At 56.1% G+C, this 16,439-nt stretch overlaps 2 protein-coding genes across 8 annotated transcripts in view; one reads left to right on the plus strand and one right to left on the minus strand.

Moving 5' to 3' along the window:
* Positions 1-8,556, plus strand: part of POMT1 (protein O-mannosyltransferase 1) — a 20,913-nt gene extending 12,357 nt beyond the window's left edge. For 2 of the 5 annotated variants that reach the window (XM_063713900.1, XM_063713901.1), the window contains 9 exons: positions 273-369; positions 2,952-3,044; positions 3,395-3,515; positions 3,947-4,044; positions 4,643-4,756; positions 5,897-6,023; positions 6,182-6,274; positions 6,766-6,943; positions 7,672-8,556. In XM_063713900.1, coding sequence (XP_063569970.1) covers positions 273-369; positions 2,952-3,044; positions 3,395-3,515; positions 3,947-4,044; positions 4,643-4,756; positions 5,897-6,023; positions 6,182-6,274; positions 6,766-6,943; positions 7,672-7,846 — 1,096 coding nt within the window. In that variant the 3' untranslated portion in view covers positions 7,847-8,556. Of the gene's footprint in view, positions 1-272; positions 370-2,951; positions 3,045-3,394; positions 3,516-3,946; positions 4,045-4,642; positions 4,757-5,896; positions 6,083-6,181; positions 6,275-6,765; positions 6,944-7,671 lie in introns of those variants that run through there. The other 3 variants (XM_063713902.1, NM_001135380.2, XM_063713903.1) reach the window with 3 other exon arrangements.
* On the minus strand, positions 8,557-16,067 carry UCK1 (uridine-cytidine kinase 1). Of its 3 annotated transcripts, none has more exons than XM_063713888.1 (7): positions 15,829-16,067; positions 15,261-15,420; positions 14,256-14,352; positions 13,891-14,033; positions 13,707-13,801; positions 10,688-10,736; positions 8,557-9,978 (listed from the first exon to the last, which is right to left on the minus strand). In XM_063713888.1, exons 1-7 carry the CDS (start codon positions 15,934-15,936, stop codon positions 9,797-9,799), a joined length of 834 nt encoding a protein of 277 aa, XP_063569958.1. In that variant the 5' UTR covers positions 15,937-16,067; the 3' UTR covers positions 8,557-9,796.
* Between the last annotated feature and the right edge of the window lie 372 nt (positions 16,068-16,439).

Here is a 16,439-nt window from a genome sequence, read left to right on the forward strand (position 1 = left end):
TTCGCTCATCTAACAGGTGGAAGGTTCCACAGCAAAGTATCCTTTTTTCCTGGAAATGTTCCCACAGGGCCTCCTGCCTGTTTAGTGTCCACTCCCATCGCCGAGCCTCAAGACCTCCGTCCTCAGTAGCAGCAACTCATGGGACCAGGCCACCCCTTACGGCTGAGCCGGCTTTGTTTCTGAAAAGCAACCTTTTCCTACCTGAAAGATTTAGTAACCGCCTTCCAGGGGAATTCAAAGAATTTCCTGAAATCTCGGTCTTGGTTTTCCAGGCATGATGTTGCAGCCCCCCTGAGTCCCCATTCACAGGAGGTCTCCTGCTACATTGACTATAACATCTCCATGCCCGCCCAGAACCTCTGGAGACTGGTGAGTAAGGCTGCGGCTATAGCAGCCACAACCATCAGTAATGAACACTCCCTCACACGGAGCACTCCCTCACACGGAGCACTTCCTCACACAGAGCACTTCCTAACAGAACACTTCCTCACACGGAGCACTTCCTGAAACAGAGCACTTCCTGAAACAGAGCACTTCCTGAAACAGAGCACTTCATCACATGGAGCACTTCCTCACCTGGAGCACTTCCTGACACTGAGCACTTCCTCACACAGAACACTTCCTGGCACGGAGTACTTCCTCTAACACAGAACACTTCCTCACATGGAGCACTTCCTGACACAGAGCACTTCCTCTAACACGGAGCACTTCCTCACATGGAGCACTTCCTAACACAGCACTTCCTGACATGGAGCACTTCCTCTAACACAGAACACTTCCTCGCACGGAACACTTCCTCTCACAGAACACTTCCTCATACGGAGCACTTCCTCTAACACAGAACACTCCCTCACAGGGAGCACTCCATCACACGGAGCACTTGCTCACACGGGGCACTTCCTGACATGGAGCACTTCCTGACACGGAGCACTTCCTGACACGGAGCACTTCCTGACATGGAATGTTTGAAACTGCCATTGAGAATAATCAATTTTCCTTTTTTTCAGTTCACCCAGTTGAGGTTGGATATTTAGAATAATTCTGATTCAGATGTAAAGTTACATAAGTTTTATTCGTACATAAAGTCACAGATGTTTTCACAGGGAACCGATGCATCTTCCTTGGTGGAACTGGGGAACCTGGTGGTTTCCTGCGTCAGAGGCCTGTGTTCACTCAGATTCTAAATGCTTTGTGTTTGCTCCATGTTGGGTGCCAGGTGCGCTTGAGGCTCTGCTAGGTGAAAGTTCTCCCAACCTGTTCAGCCTCAGGAACAGGTCCTGAACACAGGACACGAGCTCCAGCCACACCCCTCTGCCACCATGATCCAGGAGAAATTCCATTTCTCAGGATTTCCCTGGGGACAGGCTCAGCCATGAGTGTGGGGGATGTTCCTGAGGCGCTAGGTCTGTGGTCACCTTTCCTTCCAGCGACCAGGGTCACCTGCTCCACTTATGGAATCGGGTCTCCTGGGAAAGGTTCCATAAAAAGTCTGTTACTGGACCATGTTGCCATCTGAATCTAAGGACATGAGCACTAAATGCAGCCCAGCCCCATGACCACAGTGAAGGCACTGGGCTTATTTCCATAGTGAGGTCACACCCCCCACTTCTAGCTTCCCACTGGCTTCAGCGCTTTCTGCCTACGCAGGCCCAGCCCTGTTTCGCTTCTCGATAGAGTGAGCACCATGTCCCCATGGCCAGCCCTCACAGCAAAGCCAGGTATCTGCTGATATTCTTTTCTTTTTTTTTTTTGCGACTGGGTCTCACTCTGTCACCCAGGCTGTAGTGGCATGATCTTGGCTTACCGCAGTGTTGGCCTCCCAAGCTTAGGTGATCCTCCCACCTCTGCCTTCTGGTATTATAGGTTAGCTACCATGCCTGGCCCCTGTTAATTTTGAATATTTAATTTTTAAAATATTTTTTCTATTCCAGGACAGTCTGACTTTTAAAATTTTTTGTAGAGATGGGGTCTTGCTGTGTTGTCCAGGCTGGTCTTGAACTCTTGGACTCAAGCCATCCTCTTACCTCAGCCTCCCAGAGTCGCTGGGATGACAAGTGTGAGCCACTGCTCCTGGCTGACTGTTCCATTTTTGTGCAGAGTGAGCCCCTCTGCCCCACTCGCCGTCTCTGTGCTCTGCATACCTGTGTGCGTTCTGCATTTCCATCCCCGCCCCCCCATAGTCCTTCCCTGATGTCAGTGCTGTGCACCTGCCCCCTTCTCACAGGCACCCTTCTCTGTCCTTTCTGATGGCCCCTTTGGCACCAGGAGCCCACATTTCAGGTGTCTGAAGTTCATAGAACAAGGAAGGAGGAGCACGCATGAGGTGTGCGCGCCCGGCCTGCGGCGTGGACCCCGGCCAGGCCTCCTCATGCCTGCTCCTGCCTAGCTTCTTGGGTTCTCTGGTTGTGACAGTAAAATGGGAAAATGACAGTCATGCGACGTCATGGGGTCATTGTGAGGCTCCGGTATGTCAGGCTGTGACAAGACAAAGTGCCTTTCAGATGTTAGTTGTCTTATTACTCGATGTGAGGAAATCTCTAAGCTGTGTCTCGCAGGGACAGTGTCTGGCCTTCATCTGAGCCGTCTGCGAGTCCTGCCAGATAGGGACTGAGACTTGCTCACTTTTCGGCCAGGGCTCTGAGCCTTCTCTATGAATAGGCTTTACAGAGAGGCATGAAGAACATCAGGCTTTGTATTTTCTGTGAGGAGACCTCTTGTACAGCCTTGGCGAGGAGGAGGGCGCGCTTCCCTAGCAACCCTCAGAGCAGCCCGGGGTGCTGTGGGCATTGGGAAGGAAGGCCAGCACCAGCCCCTTATAGCTTCCCTCACTTGGGGGCTTGTCCCTTTATCTCAGGCTCAAGTCAATATCATTGTTTGGTGACAGGTCTTTATTTTTACGTTGAAGGAAATTTGAAAAGGAATGAAATAATCCTTGAGATCTCTTTTTGCAGGAAATTGTGAACAGAGGATCCGACACAGATGTCTGGAAGACCATCCTCTCAGAGGTCCGCTTTGTGCACGTGAACACTTCCGCTGTCTTAAAGGTAAGGACACTGTCCGTGGCTTGGCCTGTCCTGAGCTGTGGGCTCCAGGCTGTTCCCCAAGCTCCTCAGGCTTCACCGCCTCTCTACAGGCAGAACGCTTGATTCGAGTCATCATGGCTTCCTTTTACACCGAGGGAGGGAGGCTTCCTTTCACACCGAGGGAGGGCGGCTTCCTTTTACACCGAGGGAGGGCAGCTTTTGTAACTTCTCAGGATGGAATCCCAATGTGAAGCTCCCACAAGGGGCACCTGCTGACAGCGTGACCTGGGCAGGGGTTGCCTTTCCACCCGAGTGGACATGGGAGCCACGGCCTTCCCATCACGCCCTTTTCTCTCCTGCGGTGTCACCAGCTGAGTGGGGCTCACCTCCCTGACTGGGGGTATCGCCAGCTGGAGATCGTCGGGGAGAAGCTGTCCCGGGGCTACCACGGGAGCACGGTGTGGAACGTGGAGGAGCACCGATATGGCGCGAGTGAGTCCGCGGCGTGGCTTCCGCCGCTCCAGGAATGCACGTCCAGCTGCTCGATATTTGATAACACCCCAGAGTTCTCATTTTGGTGGGAAGGGAACTGAGCACATTCTCCATGCTCGGTGGCAGGTCATCTCCCTCCCTGCACCCTGCACTCAGCTGCTGCGGTAACAACTCAAGACGCTTCTTCCGAGGTGTTGCTAGAAGGCAACCAGTTTATCCCCGTGCAAGTGGAGCTTTCTGAGGGTCGAAATCGCCTCATTTGACCGGGTAGTCTTGGGTGTGGTGGGGAAAGCTAAGTGGAATGATGCGGTTCGATGAGGGGTCTTTGTTGGAAAGGCAGGAAGCCAGCTTTTTGCTGCGCTGACAGCTTCTGCTCTGAGTTCTTGACCTTGTGCTACTTCTATCTGTTATGCCCTTGTCTGTTCTGCCAGGCCAGGAGCAGAGGGAGCGGGAATGGGAGCTGCACTCACCTGCACAGGTGGATGTCAGCAGGAACCTCAGCTTCATGGCGAGATTCTCGGAGCTGCAGGTGAGGAGCGGGCCAGGGAAGCTGGCCTAGCTCGCTGAGCATTGACTCCTCAGCAGGGAGGCCTGGGGGCTGCACAGGTCTCAAACCAGAGTCAGGCTTTGACGCTGGAGCCAGAGGCTCACGACAGAATGAGCGTCTCCTCTCTCCAGTGTAAGGGACTGTGTGTGACACCCCTGGCCCACACCTTGTGGCCCTGTGGTCAGGAGTAATAGGGACCCAGGAGGTTCTGCAATATCGCCAGGGTGTCTTAAGGCCCCCAGGCAGTGAAATGGGCCACACTCAACATAACAGAGCCCAAGAGAAGTCACAATCAGAAACTCAGGGTCACAAATCTGAACGTGACCTTAGAGAGCATTCAGCCCAATCACCTCGTCTACAGAGGAGGTGACTGGCGCACATAGGGTGGGGCGACCCTCCCAAGGCCACAGCCAGGGCTAGAATCCAGGTTCTGATCGTGCTGCCTCCGATGCATGATCTGAATGAACTTGAGCTGGGACAGTCCACGTGCAAGGGGCAGCAGTGTACTCTTTTGACCAAATCCACGCGCAGCGGGAGGCATCCCCCATCCTCAATCTCAGAGGCCTCTGCTTTGTTCCAGTGGAGGATGCTGGCGCTGAGAAGTGATGACTCGGAACACAAGTACAGCTCCAGCCCGCTGGAGTGGGTCACTCTGGACACCAATATTGCCTACTGGCTGCACCCCAGGACCAGCGTAAGCGAGCGATGCTGACAGCTGACAGTCATAGATTCATCCTGTTTCTTGAGAATTCCTGGCATTAAGAGCAGCTGCTGCACCCTGGAAAGTGCTGGGTTTCTCCAAAGCTTTTCCTGACAAAGGCCTGTGACTTGGTTTTCTCTAAATGCTTTGGCAACCTGGAGCCAGGAGTAGGGGTGTGGCATGCATGCCTGTTGAAGGAAACCCGGCTTGATTGCTTTTGTGGAGACACATTGTTCCCTTTTTCCTGGCAAAAGTGGTTTTAAGATATTCCCATTCAATTTTCTGTGTGGCACCTGGTGGTGGAGCTTACCCGTGCTTTGTTGATGTGTGTGCCGTCTCTCTCCACCCGGCAGAATGAAAGCATTGGTAGGCCGGGCACACAGTCAGTGCCCCATAAATATTCACTGAATGGGCAGACGCTGGAAATGCCCACCTTTTTGCTCCTCCCTCAGAGGCGGGTAGGTCGGCTCAGCATGTGCACTGAAGGCAGAGGCGCAGGCCCAGAGGCCGCCGCACCCCGAGCTCCAGGCGCACTTTGCATTCTCCTCTGTGGACAGCGCTGCTGTTACAAAGCGGTCATCTGCTCCCAATTTTCACTTTCCAGTTACAAAATTGAGAGCATCAGTGCTGTGTGTGTGTGTGTGTGTGTGTGAGACGTAGTCTTGCTCTGTCACCCAGGCTGGAGTACAGTGGCATGATCTTGGCTCACTGCAACCTCCGCCTCCCAGGTTCAAGCAATTCTCCTGCCTCAGCCTCCAAGTAGCTGGTATTACAAGTGCCCACCACAATGCCCAGCTAATTTTTGTACTTTTTAGTAGAGATGGGGTTTTGCCATGTTGGGCAGGCTAGTCTCAAACTCCTGACTTCAGGTGATCTGCCCACCTCAGCTTCCCAAAGTGCTGGGATTACAGGCATGTGCCACCACGCCCGGCTGGCATCAGTGCTTTTAATGAAAGGTCTGAGTAGGAGCAGACCTGTCCACAGCAGTAGTAAGGCCTAGTGGATGCTAGGCTGTGCCTGGCCCTTTTTCACCCTGCTGAAGTAGTGCGTGCATCTGAATCCCTTTCCTGTGTTCTCCTCTTCCCTCCCTGAGCAGAGGGCAGGTGGCTGACAGCATCTCCCATGTTCCCTTAGGCTCAGATCCATCTACTCGGAAACATAGTGATCTGGGTTTCGGGCAGCCTCGCTCTGGCCATCTACAGCCTGCTGTCCTTGTGGTACCTGCTCCGACGGCGAAGAAATGTCCATGACCTGCCTCAAGGTTGGTACACCTCACACATGGGCTCTGACAGTGAAGAAATGTCCATGACCTGCCTCAAGGTTGGTACACCTCACACATGGGCTCTGACGGCGGAGGCGTCCATGACCTCCCTCAGGATTAGTACATCTCCCACATGGCTTTTTTTCTTTTTAATATAGACATGGGGCCTTGCTGTGTTGTCCAGGGTGTTCTTGAACTCCTGGGCTTAAGCGATCCTCCTGCCTCGGCCTCCCACAGTGCTGGGATTACAGGTGTGCACCACCACACCCGGCCCACAGCTCATTTTTATGTCTCTTCCTCCTCCTGCTGAGCGTTCACCGCCTCAGGTGACAAACCAACTTCATAGGAACCTACCCCTTAAGGCGACCTCTTTGTTTCTGTATTGTGGAACCTTAAATTATGTTTGTCTCCCAAGAGACAAAATGTTAAGTTCCCACGTTGCGTTACAGGCGTCTCCAGTCGAGTGCAGCGTATTGGGTAGGAATTGCCCCCTTGGTCCCATGTTGCCCGTATGCGCTGGAAATGGCTGGATAACACAGGCAGCCAGGCCGGGTGCGGTGGCTCACACTTGTAATCCCAGCAGTTTGGGAGGCCAAAGTGAGGGAGTCACTTGAGGCCAGGAGTTCAAAACCAGCCTGGGCAACATAGTAAGACCCCTGTCCCTCTAAAAAAGCAAAAGAGAGAGAGAAAATCCGGCCTGTGGGAGCAGCAGAGTTGGTGTAGCTTGAACCCTTTCCTATAGATGCCTGGCTGCGCTGGGTGCTGGCTGGGGTGCTGTGTGCTGGTGGCTGGGCAGTGAACTACCTCCCGTTCTTCCTGATGGAGAAGACACTCTTCCTCTACCACTATCTGCCTGCACTCACCTTCCAAATCCTTCTGCTCCCTGTGGTCCTGCAGCACATCAGCGACCACCTGTGCAGGTACGGGGGCTGCAGAGACAGTGGCTGGACCGGGCAGCAGCCCTCTGCTGGGAAGCCCATGTGCAGCAAACACATGGGGTGCAGCGAACCTCACCCATTTCACGTTGCACTGACATCCTCCTGGCCCCTCCGGGGAATGGGCGAGGTTCAGAAGAGACGCCCAGATGAGGCACTGCAGGAACCCAGAGGGAGAAGTCACGGCTGACAGAGATGAAAGCAGAGTGGGTGGGGAGACGGGGAAGGGATGAAGAGATGTGGGTGGCCTGGAGGATTCGGGAGCAGGGAGCAAGGCCCAGGAGCCTCGGGGTGTCAGAAACAGCAGCTGGTTATGGTCGGGTTGTGTGGTGTGGTGGAGAGAACCCAAGAAAGCTTCTAAACCAGGGTGTGTTTGGAGGTTGGAGCAGAAGGCGAGGGCCTCCCGGTCTCAGGAAGCCACACAAGGGAGGACCGTGGGTTTGGGACCAGTCCTCTGGCATCTGTGTGGAGGTGGCCCAGCCACTGTGGAGGCCTGAGGAGTCGTCAGGGGGCCCCTCTCAGTGCATCCAGGCGGGAGATGGTCACGGGTGGCGGGAGACAGTCACGGGTGGCGGGAGACAAGACACAGAAACCTGAAGGCAGAACCCCAGGCCTCGGGGGGTGACCGTGTGGACAGCAGATGCCAAGAGGGTGCCGGGCAGGGAAGCCGCAGTGGTCAGCCACCCTTCCCCATGCTGCTCTGACCTCTGCAGGTCCCAGCTCCAGAGGACTGTCTTCAGCGCCCTGGTGGTGGCCTGGTACTCCTCCGCGTGCCACGTGTCCAACACGCTGCGCCCACTCACCTACGGGGACAAGTCGCTCTCGCCACATGAACTCAAGGCCCTTCGCTGGAAAGACAGCTGGGACATCTTGATCCGAAAACACTAGAACAAGAGTGTGGCAAAGAACACCCGTGCTGGGGTCGGGACGAGGTTGAAGGGTCTTGGTCAATGTACGTAATGAGCAGGGTGGGCCCCACGCTGGGAGGACATGGGCCGGGCTCAGCAGGGCCTCTACCGGAACACGTGGGGGTCTCATTCTTGAAAAGCTCTCTGATGAGCAGCTCCTTTTCGTGCAAAGTTAATTTTTTCTCGACAATGAAGATACCCCCTCTGTGTCTTCACCCCTGAACTAAGACACAGGGAGTATTTCAGAGGCCAGCTTAGGAGTTGACAAAGAAAAGCCGAGAACCCAGGGCCAGCAGTGAAGCAAGTGAGACTCAGCAGACCGGGGCCTGGTCCTTGCTAAGTGCTGCAGGGTGGAGTTTGATCTGGCAGACCCGATCCTCTTTCATGAACACCCAGCAACCTGAGCAAGTCCCAGCCCCGCCCTCAGCGAGGCCGGCAGGCGTCCTGAGACAGCTCAGTGTTGGAGGGCCACCTGAAGCACAAGCCGGGGCTGGGGCCTGCACGTCATTGTCTATGACAGCATCAAGACTGGCCCTCGGCACCGTGCTGTGTGGAAACCCTCCCCGCTGAGACTCCACTGAGACGTGGCTGAGTGAAATCTTCCTCGTCATTGGTCAAGGTGTGTCATCCATACAGCTCCATGCCTTTACTTTGTCTTTTTAATGTAATTAAAAAAGGAATGAACTGGCATTTGTAGTTGGTGTTATTTATTGATTCTCCCTCCAAAGGGGCCTAAGCTCGACAAAACTGTTACAGTTGTCAGAACCCAGCCACAGTGCTCAGCCCCCTTCATCCACGTCACGTCTGCATCACTACTGTGGGTGAGCCTGGACGGACAGGGGCTGGGGCTGCCCATGGCAGCGGCAAGGGATGCGTTCCAGAGACAGCCACCACGCGGGAGGGAGGGTCGCCCCAGGCAACCCAGACACGGGTGTTCATACGTGAGGCCGTGAGCTCCACATAGCACAAAGGAGGCTCGCTGACTTTGGCCTGCCATGTCTGCTGGTACCTGGGTGATCCAGTGCGTGCCACAGCAAGAGGCACCATTCCCTGCATATGGCCACTAGCCACCCCGGGGTGGAACAGCCTGTCTAGACAGCACCTTGGGGGCTCCTGTGAGGGTCAGCGAGGGCCCCACCCCAGGCGGGACTGTGCGTGGACACTGTTCTTCAGCCAGGATAGACCTGGCCTCCGCTGCCTTCTGCCCTACTGCATGGGCTCCCAGCCTGGCCCTGCACAAGCCTGGGTGTGATGCTGGGTGCTCCCGGGGCATCCGCCTCGCTTCTCTGCCTTTAAGGCACAAGCAAGGAGGGAGAACATCCCTCAGTGGCCCCCCATATCCATGTAGGCCATGCTGGACTGTGAACCACTGGGTCATGAAATGAGGTCTGTAGGCCACAACCAGCCTTGTGTTATGAAACAGAAGAAAACAGAAAACAGGAGGACATGTAACATGTAAAAAAGGAAAGTACTTGTTCACAAAACTTTTGAGTTACGTGTGTGAGTGTGTAAGAACCAGATTAGACTGGAAAAAACTCTCTCCCCCTGTGGGTTCACTGTCAACAAAACATCAGGCCAGCCAGTGTCCAGGCTGTCTCCTCAATTTCCCCAATAATGTGCCTCACATTCCTCACAGAAGCCTCCCAGGCTTCCCGCACATTCTGTGGCATTTCTCAGTGACCTGGAGGGATCTTTAAACCGCAGTGAGCCTGAGGAAGTGGCTGAAAACCTCAGGAACGCCTGTCAGTGTCCCGGCAAGTTGAGTCTGAGTGACACATCCGAGTTTCCACTCCTGAGTGAGGAAGGCCTCGCTGCTAACACCCCCCTGGGGTGCGCCGAGAGGAAGCAGTGGGTGTGGGTAGGCATCCCCAGACTCAGTCCCTGAACACACATGCCGGGCGGGAGACCTGCCCCGAGGCTCGGCAGCCCCTCAGTGGGGTCTGCTGCTGGACTCCAAGTGTGACCGTTTGCCAGAGGTCAGCATCCCAGGGTGGTCCCCTGGCTCAGAAAAGGTCCGCTTGTAGCTCCGCCCATTGGACCCTCCTCGGTGCCATTTGCAGATGTCACCATTCAGAATGTCCTGGATGTGCTGCACGATCAGGTTGATGGCAACTGCGCCAAGAGACAGACAAGCAGCTGGTTAGCCGCATCCATCCTCCGTGGAGACCGCCCCTCCCCGCAGCACTCGGCCAGGAGTGAGCGCCCAACCTCTGCCCTGAGGCACAGGCCTGCGGCGCGGGGCATCGAGTCAAATCTCAGCAGACAGAAACATGCATCAGGACACAGCAAAATAAGACTTCTTAGCTTGGTCTTCCAGGAATTTATGTTAGAGTCTGCTTAAAGTACTTTCTGCTAACAGATTTGAATATACATATATTTATGTTTTAAGAAACATGTTCTTACTTTACTGCCCAGGCTGGAGTGCAGTGGCCCAATCACAGCTCACTGCAGCCTCAACCTCCCAGGCTCAAGCAATCCTCCCACCTCAGCCTCCCGAGTAGCTGGGACCAGAGGCGCATGCCACCATGCCCAAATAATTTTATTTTTTGTAGAGATGGGGTTTTGCTATGTTCCCCAGGCTGTTGAACTCCTGGGCTCCAGTGATCCCCCTGCCTCAGCTTCCCAAAGTGCTGGGATTACCGGTGTGAGCCACCGCGCCCAGCTACATACATTTTTAAGCATATTTTAACCCTGTGCCGCAGATCAACACTGGCAGGCCTCGTGCGCAGGGGAGTGCTCAGTAACTGCATGCTGGTGGAACTGTCCCTGCCTCAAGCTCTGGGAGGGGCGGGGGGGACAGGCCAGCAGGCCAGCTTCTTACCCATATTGTCCACTCCTCGCGGGATGATCACGTCGGCATACTTCTTTGTCTGTAAGGCACAAGGGGGGGACTCCTGTGAGGACTTTTCCTTCAAAGGTGATTTTAAGATGCTCAGAAACAGATGCGACAGCAGGAGGGGCGGCCCTGGGGTCCTCAGAGGTGCTGGTGTCATCGGCAAATGGGGGACACAGACTCAGTCATCAGCCAGGTGAGAGGCCATGATCCAAGAAGTGAGGCAGAAAGTGCAGCTGAGGCAGCCAAAAGAAAGTGCCTTTTCCAGTGTCCCATTCCATCACAGGAGACAGCCCCCTTCCAGTGTTCCCACTCCATTACAGGAGACAGCTGGCTACACTAACGACTCAATTCACTGGGCCAAGCGAAGTGTGGCACTTCTACAAAGTGTGACATTGTTCCTCTGGAATTATAAAGCTTCTGCAAATACCCTGGCACAGCAACAGGACGGCCGCCGCCGTGCATAATTACTGCAGGCAGAGATGCCGATGGTACCTTACTCCCTCATCCAACCACTCATTGGTTCAATGCTGACTCTCATTCCCTGTCAGTCAGATGCTCTGCTGCTGAGGAAGGACAAGGATGGAGATATATCAGGAAACGCAGGGCTGCTGGGGAGGGCCCGCAGCCAGATGCTGGGGGTCAGGGGGGTGGCTTTAGGGAAGGGGAAGCGGCCTGGAGAACATGCCTGAATCAGACAAAGCTGAGGGAAGAGGGAGGGCAGGGTCTGGGCCGAAGGACGGAACTTGGAACGGTGGGTGCTGCTGGCATGTGGATTTGGGTCAAGGAGGCGGCAGAAGAGACGAGCAGCAAGAGGCAGACAGGGACCGAGTCCTGGGGACAGCAGTGTCTGCAGTTGGTGGGGCCCCATCTCATGAAAGCATGAGCCAAGGGTGAGGGCTGCTTTCCATTCTGGTCTGATCGTCTGACGGGCTGGAGGAGTCCAGGAGAGCTGGCAGGGGTCTTAACTGCCAGCAGGGATGGGCCTGAATACAGTTGGAAAATACCTACAAGGTCCAGGCAGAGGACTGCACAAGCCACTCAACATGAGGTGAAGGAAAAGGAGGCTCAAGAACGGCTCTGGGTGGGGCTGGGACCGGGTGCGGTGGCTCACGCCAGTGATCCCAGCACTTTGGGAGGCTGAGGTGGGTGGACTGCTTGAGGCCAGGAGTTTGAGACCAGCCCAGCCAACATGGCAAAACCCCGTCTCTGCAAAAAAAAAAAAAAAAAAAGAGGAAAAATTAGCCAGGCGTGGTGGTGCGTGCCTGTAGTCTCTGGCTACTCAGGAGCCTGAGGTGGGAGGATCACTTGAGAGTGGAAGGTGGAGGCTGCAGTGAAGCAAGATCTCACCACTGCACTTGGGCCTGGGTGGCAGAGGAGACCCTGTCTCAAAAAACAAGCAAGCAAACAAACAAACCAAAAACATCTCTGGGACCTGGGCTCAGGACATAGCAGGTGACAGCGCTTCCTCCATTCAGGTCGCTGAGTCAGATTTGATATCCAGAGTTTTACTGCAAATCACCTACTTTTTGCCAAATATCTTTCTGTGAATGAGAGACTAAAACAAGTTAACTTTAAAAATTATATTTCAGAAATTTCAGACAGCATGAATGCAAAAAAAAAACCAAAAGTTTTCTTTATATAGCAGCAGATAGGCCAGGCATAGTGGCTCACACCTGTAATCTCAGCACTCTGGGAAGCTGACGTGGGAGGACCACTAGATCCCAGGAGATGGAGACCAGCCTGGGCAACACAGGGAAACCCCTTCTCTACAAAAATTTAAAAATTAACCGAGCATGGTGGTACACGCCTGTGGGCCCAGCTACTCGGGTTGCTGAGGTGGAAGGATCGCTTCAGCTTAGGAGGTCAAGGCTGCAGTGAGCTGTGATTGCACCACTGTACTCCAGCCTGGGCAAGAGAGCGAGACTCTGCCTCATTAAAAATAAAATTTAAAAAAAGGCCAGGCACAGTGGCTCAATCCCAGGATTTTGGGAGGCCGAAGTAGGTGGATCACTTGAGGCCAGGAGTTCGAGACCAGCCTGGGCAATATGGCGAAATCCCATCTCCACTAAAAATACAAAAATTAGCTGGGTGTGGTGGCGTATGCCTGTAATCCCAGCTACTCGGAAGGCTGAGACAGGAGAATTGCTTAAACTTGGAGGTGGAGTTTGGAGTGAGCCGAGATCGTGCCATTGCACTCTAGCCTAGACGACAAAAACAGACTCTATCTTAAAAAAAAAAAAGAAAAAAAACCCAGCAGATAGAACTTATTTGTCCTACGTTATCAAAGGCAGGAATCTTGGTTTCAGTTCCTTTGTGCTGTATTTTTACCTTAACAGGCAAAATGTTCCTGTGCAAAACACTCCAATTTGAGTAGAGCCACAAGTCCCATCAAGCCAGAAACACAAGATGGAGAAATGGAGAAAAGACAGGTGGGTGTGCAGTGGGGAGTTCCCGCTCCCTGCGAGCCAGCTGGGATCTGGGCACAGCGCTCACTCCAAGATTTCAGAGCACTGGCCCGGAGCAGCCTGGGGACAAAGACCCTGGAGGAGCAGCTCTGAAGCACCTTCTGAGGGCCAGATCCCGGCCTTGGCAGTGAACAGACTAATGTGCTCCTGGGGTTCCCCACTCTGCGGAGAATAAGCACCCAGGACGCATTAGATGATAAGTGCCCTGAAAAAAGGAAGCAGGCAGAGAGGCTGGCGCTGGGTGCAGAGGGTTTTCAGTGTTGAACGGGGACGCTGGGCAAGGGCCTGAGGCAGGGAGGAAGCAGCCATTGTGGATGTGGGGGAGATATGGGGCTTTTCTAGGCAGAGGGAGGAGCAGGCACAGAGAATGTTTTTAGAGCTGAGAACTACTCCCAGGGTATGTGGCCGTAATGAGCCAAATTCTTTTCCTTTTTTTCAATCAGATCACTGTCACCCAGCACTCAGCCCTCTCACAGTACTGGGTCCCACATGTCCTTGTGAAAGGGGAAAACAGGCTCTTAAGCAGCGAGCACAGGTACCGGCAGGCAGAACTCCTCGAAGGCCGGCTTCACGAAGGTGGTGTACTGCGTCAGAATCTGCTCCAGGTCCCTCCCTCGGCGCACGTCCCGGAGAACTGCAGCGGCAAGAGGCAGGTGTGCATCAGACCTCAGGACCTGCTGCCAGCCTCGGCCAGGCAGGCGGGGAGGCCCGCGGCCACCTTACCTCTTCGAGACAGCCTGACGTCGGAGTCGGTGTCCACGAAGAGGCGCAGGTGGAACATGTCCCGGATCTCCTGGCTGTAGAACACCAAGATGCCCTCAAACAGAACCACGTCCGCAGGGTAGACCACCGTGGTCTCTGGTAACCTGAGGGGGGCACAGGGAAAGGGGCTCTGCTGCAGACACAGGGTCTCCGGGCCACACACACAGTCAGCTTCCGTCACAGGGACACTGACTCTGTGGGCGGGGGTGGGGGACCCACAGAAACCAACTGGGGTGAGGCCTGCCACCAGGCAGGTCTGTGTGAGCCCCAGAGGGGACGTCCTAGCTGGCCTCTCTCCTCGGCCCTCCCTAGAACCACCTGCTTACCTTGAGTGCGTCACAAAATCATAGGTCGGCACCTCCACAGTTTTGCCCTCCACAATGTTCTTCAGAGTCCTGTGCATCAAATCATTATCAAAGGCATCTGCAGGGTTGGAGACAAAGGCAAGACAGGCAGATGCCCTCGTGCAGTGGACAGCAGGGAACCCTCTCTGCTCTGGGGTCAGCACAGCTGGGTGCTGGGGACACCGAGGACCCTAGCACAGGTAGACTAGGACACTGCCATACAGTGTATGTTTGGTAGCAACAGCGCCCTCTGCAGCCCTGCAGACCACAGGATGACCCTGTCCTTGCTGTTCTCGGGCTGTGCCACCGCCCAAGCTCTGTGCCACTGGGATGCCAGAACACAGGGGTTTTCTGATCAGCTCTTCCTGGGAGGTGGGTAGGCTGGGCCTCTGCTTCTCTCTCTTTCTGGGACTAACTGGTTAGACTGCGGCTTTGCAGGCCTTCTTCCTACAAGTCCTTGGGAAAAGGCTGACCATGCCAGCCAGCCAGGGTGGAATCTTCTAGCAGTGGCAGGTGTCTCCCTGCCGTATCTGCCCCTGTTTACCTGGCCCGGAGCTTCAGGCCACCAGCACTAGTTTATCCACCGCCTCCCACACTGGCCTCTCTGAGGACTTTGCCCCAAAGCAGGGGAGGGAAATGAAGGGCCAGTGGGCAGAGGTGTGTGTAGAGGGCCCTAAAGGCCCCAACGTGGGAAGGGAAGATGGGAGGATTTCTCCAGGATCACAGTTGTGGCAAGGCAGGGCAGGGCTCCCCAGAGTGCAACAGCCTTCCTGACTGTCCCCCTGGGGGGGACACCCAGGGCCCAGAGAACTCGGCAAAGTTCCCCTGACTTCACTGCGCAGCCAACTCCACTGCAGGCTGCATGGCGAGTTGAGGGGAACAACCCAAGCGGGTCTGCATCCATCCAACCCTGGGCCCAAGCGCAGCTGGTTAGTGGCCGCCCAGAATGGGGTCTGCCCTCCCCACACCATTGGGCTCTCGATTTACCTGGGTGGTCAAAATTGTACTGTCCTTTCAAGGCCTTGGCCTTCTGCTCTGCCGTCAGGACCTTGTAGAACCTGTCCTGGCTCAGGATGACCACCTTCCGCTGCCGCTGCTCCACCTCGTTCTGTCCCAGCAACTCCATGATCTTCTCACACACGGTCGACTGGAGACACAGAAATGGGATTCCCGCCTGGAACCGCTCGTCCTGTGACAGGCACGGGGCCGGCTTCTGGAGACACTGACCCACCCGCCCCCTAGGAGGGGATGCTCGGAAGGCGGGAGGACACCAACAGGTGTGGATGGTCTCAGCGGGATGGCCGCGGGGGCCCAACGGGGTTAGCACGGACTTGGGGCTCCGAGGGGCCCGGCCGGCGGAGAGGCTGTGGGGGAGCCCCGAGACCCAGCGCCCCAACCCCTCGCCCGCCCCAGCCCGCCCCGGCCCATCGCGGCCCGCAGCCCCTTCGCTCCCGCGCCCTGCCCCTGCCTGGGGTCTCCTCTCTGGACCCCAGCCGGACCGGGCCGCCCGTAGGCACTGGCGAGAGGCGAGACCCCGGCCCGCTCGGCCCCTTACCTTCCCGCTGGCAGTGCCGCCGCTCACCCCTATCAGGAAGGGCCGCTGGTGCGGACGGTCGGCCTCCGGCGCGGGGCTCTCGCAGTCGTCGCCTCCCGCCGAAGCCATCTCAGCCTCAGCTCCCGCGCATCGGGTCCCCGAGCCCGCCCCTTCCCTAGGCCCAGCGCGCCCGCCCCTTCCCCAGGCCCGGCGCGCCCGCCCAGCGCCGAGGTCGGAGGCGACCCGGGCGATCACTTCCGGGGGCGCGCGGGACACGCCGGGAGTTGTAGTCCACGCCAGGAGCGGGGGGCGGGGTCGCGCATGCGTGAGGGTGCAGGGCCTGAATCCCGCACACCCTGGGCGCCCGCGTCCAATCGCGCCGAAAGGTGGCTGGCAGGGACTGCTGCGCCCCGGTCTTGAGCCGGCTGCAAGGTCTCAAACTCAAGTGGCCCGGAAGGTGCCCGTTCCGCACCCCGAGGCTGGGGCTGCGCCTTCGTCCGAGTGCTTGCCTCTGCCTCGCGCTGCCTCTGCCCCAGTCCCGGGCCCTCCCCCGGCCGCCCCCGGGCCTGGCCACCTCCAGCCCAGGCTCCTCTTGGCCATCGGGGCCTCCGGACTGTCCGGACGCCTCCCAT

Source organism: Pongo abelii, chromosome 13, assembly GCF_028885655.2.
Source record: "Pongo abelii isolate AG06213 chromosome 13, NHGRI_mPonAbe1-v2.0_pri, whole genome shotgun sequence".
Lineage (NCBI taxonomy): Eukaryota > Metazoa > Chordata > Mammalia > Primates > Hominidae > Pongo > Pongo abelii.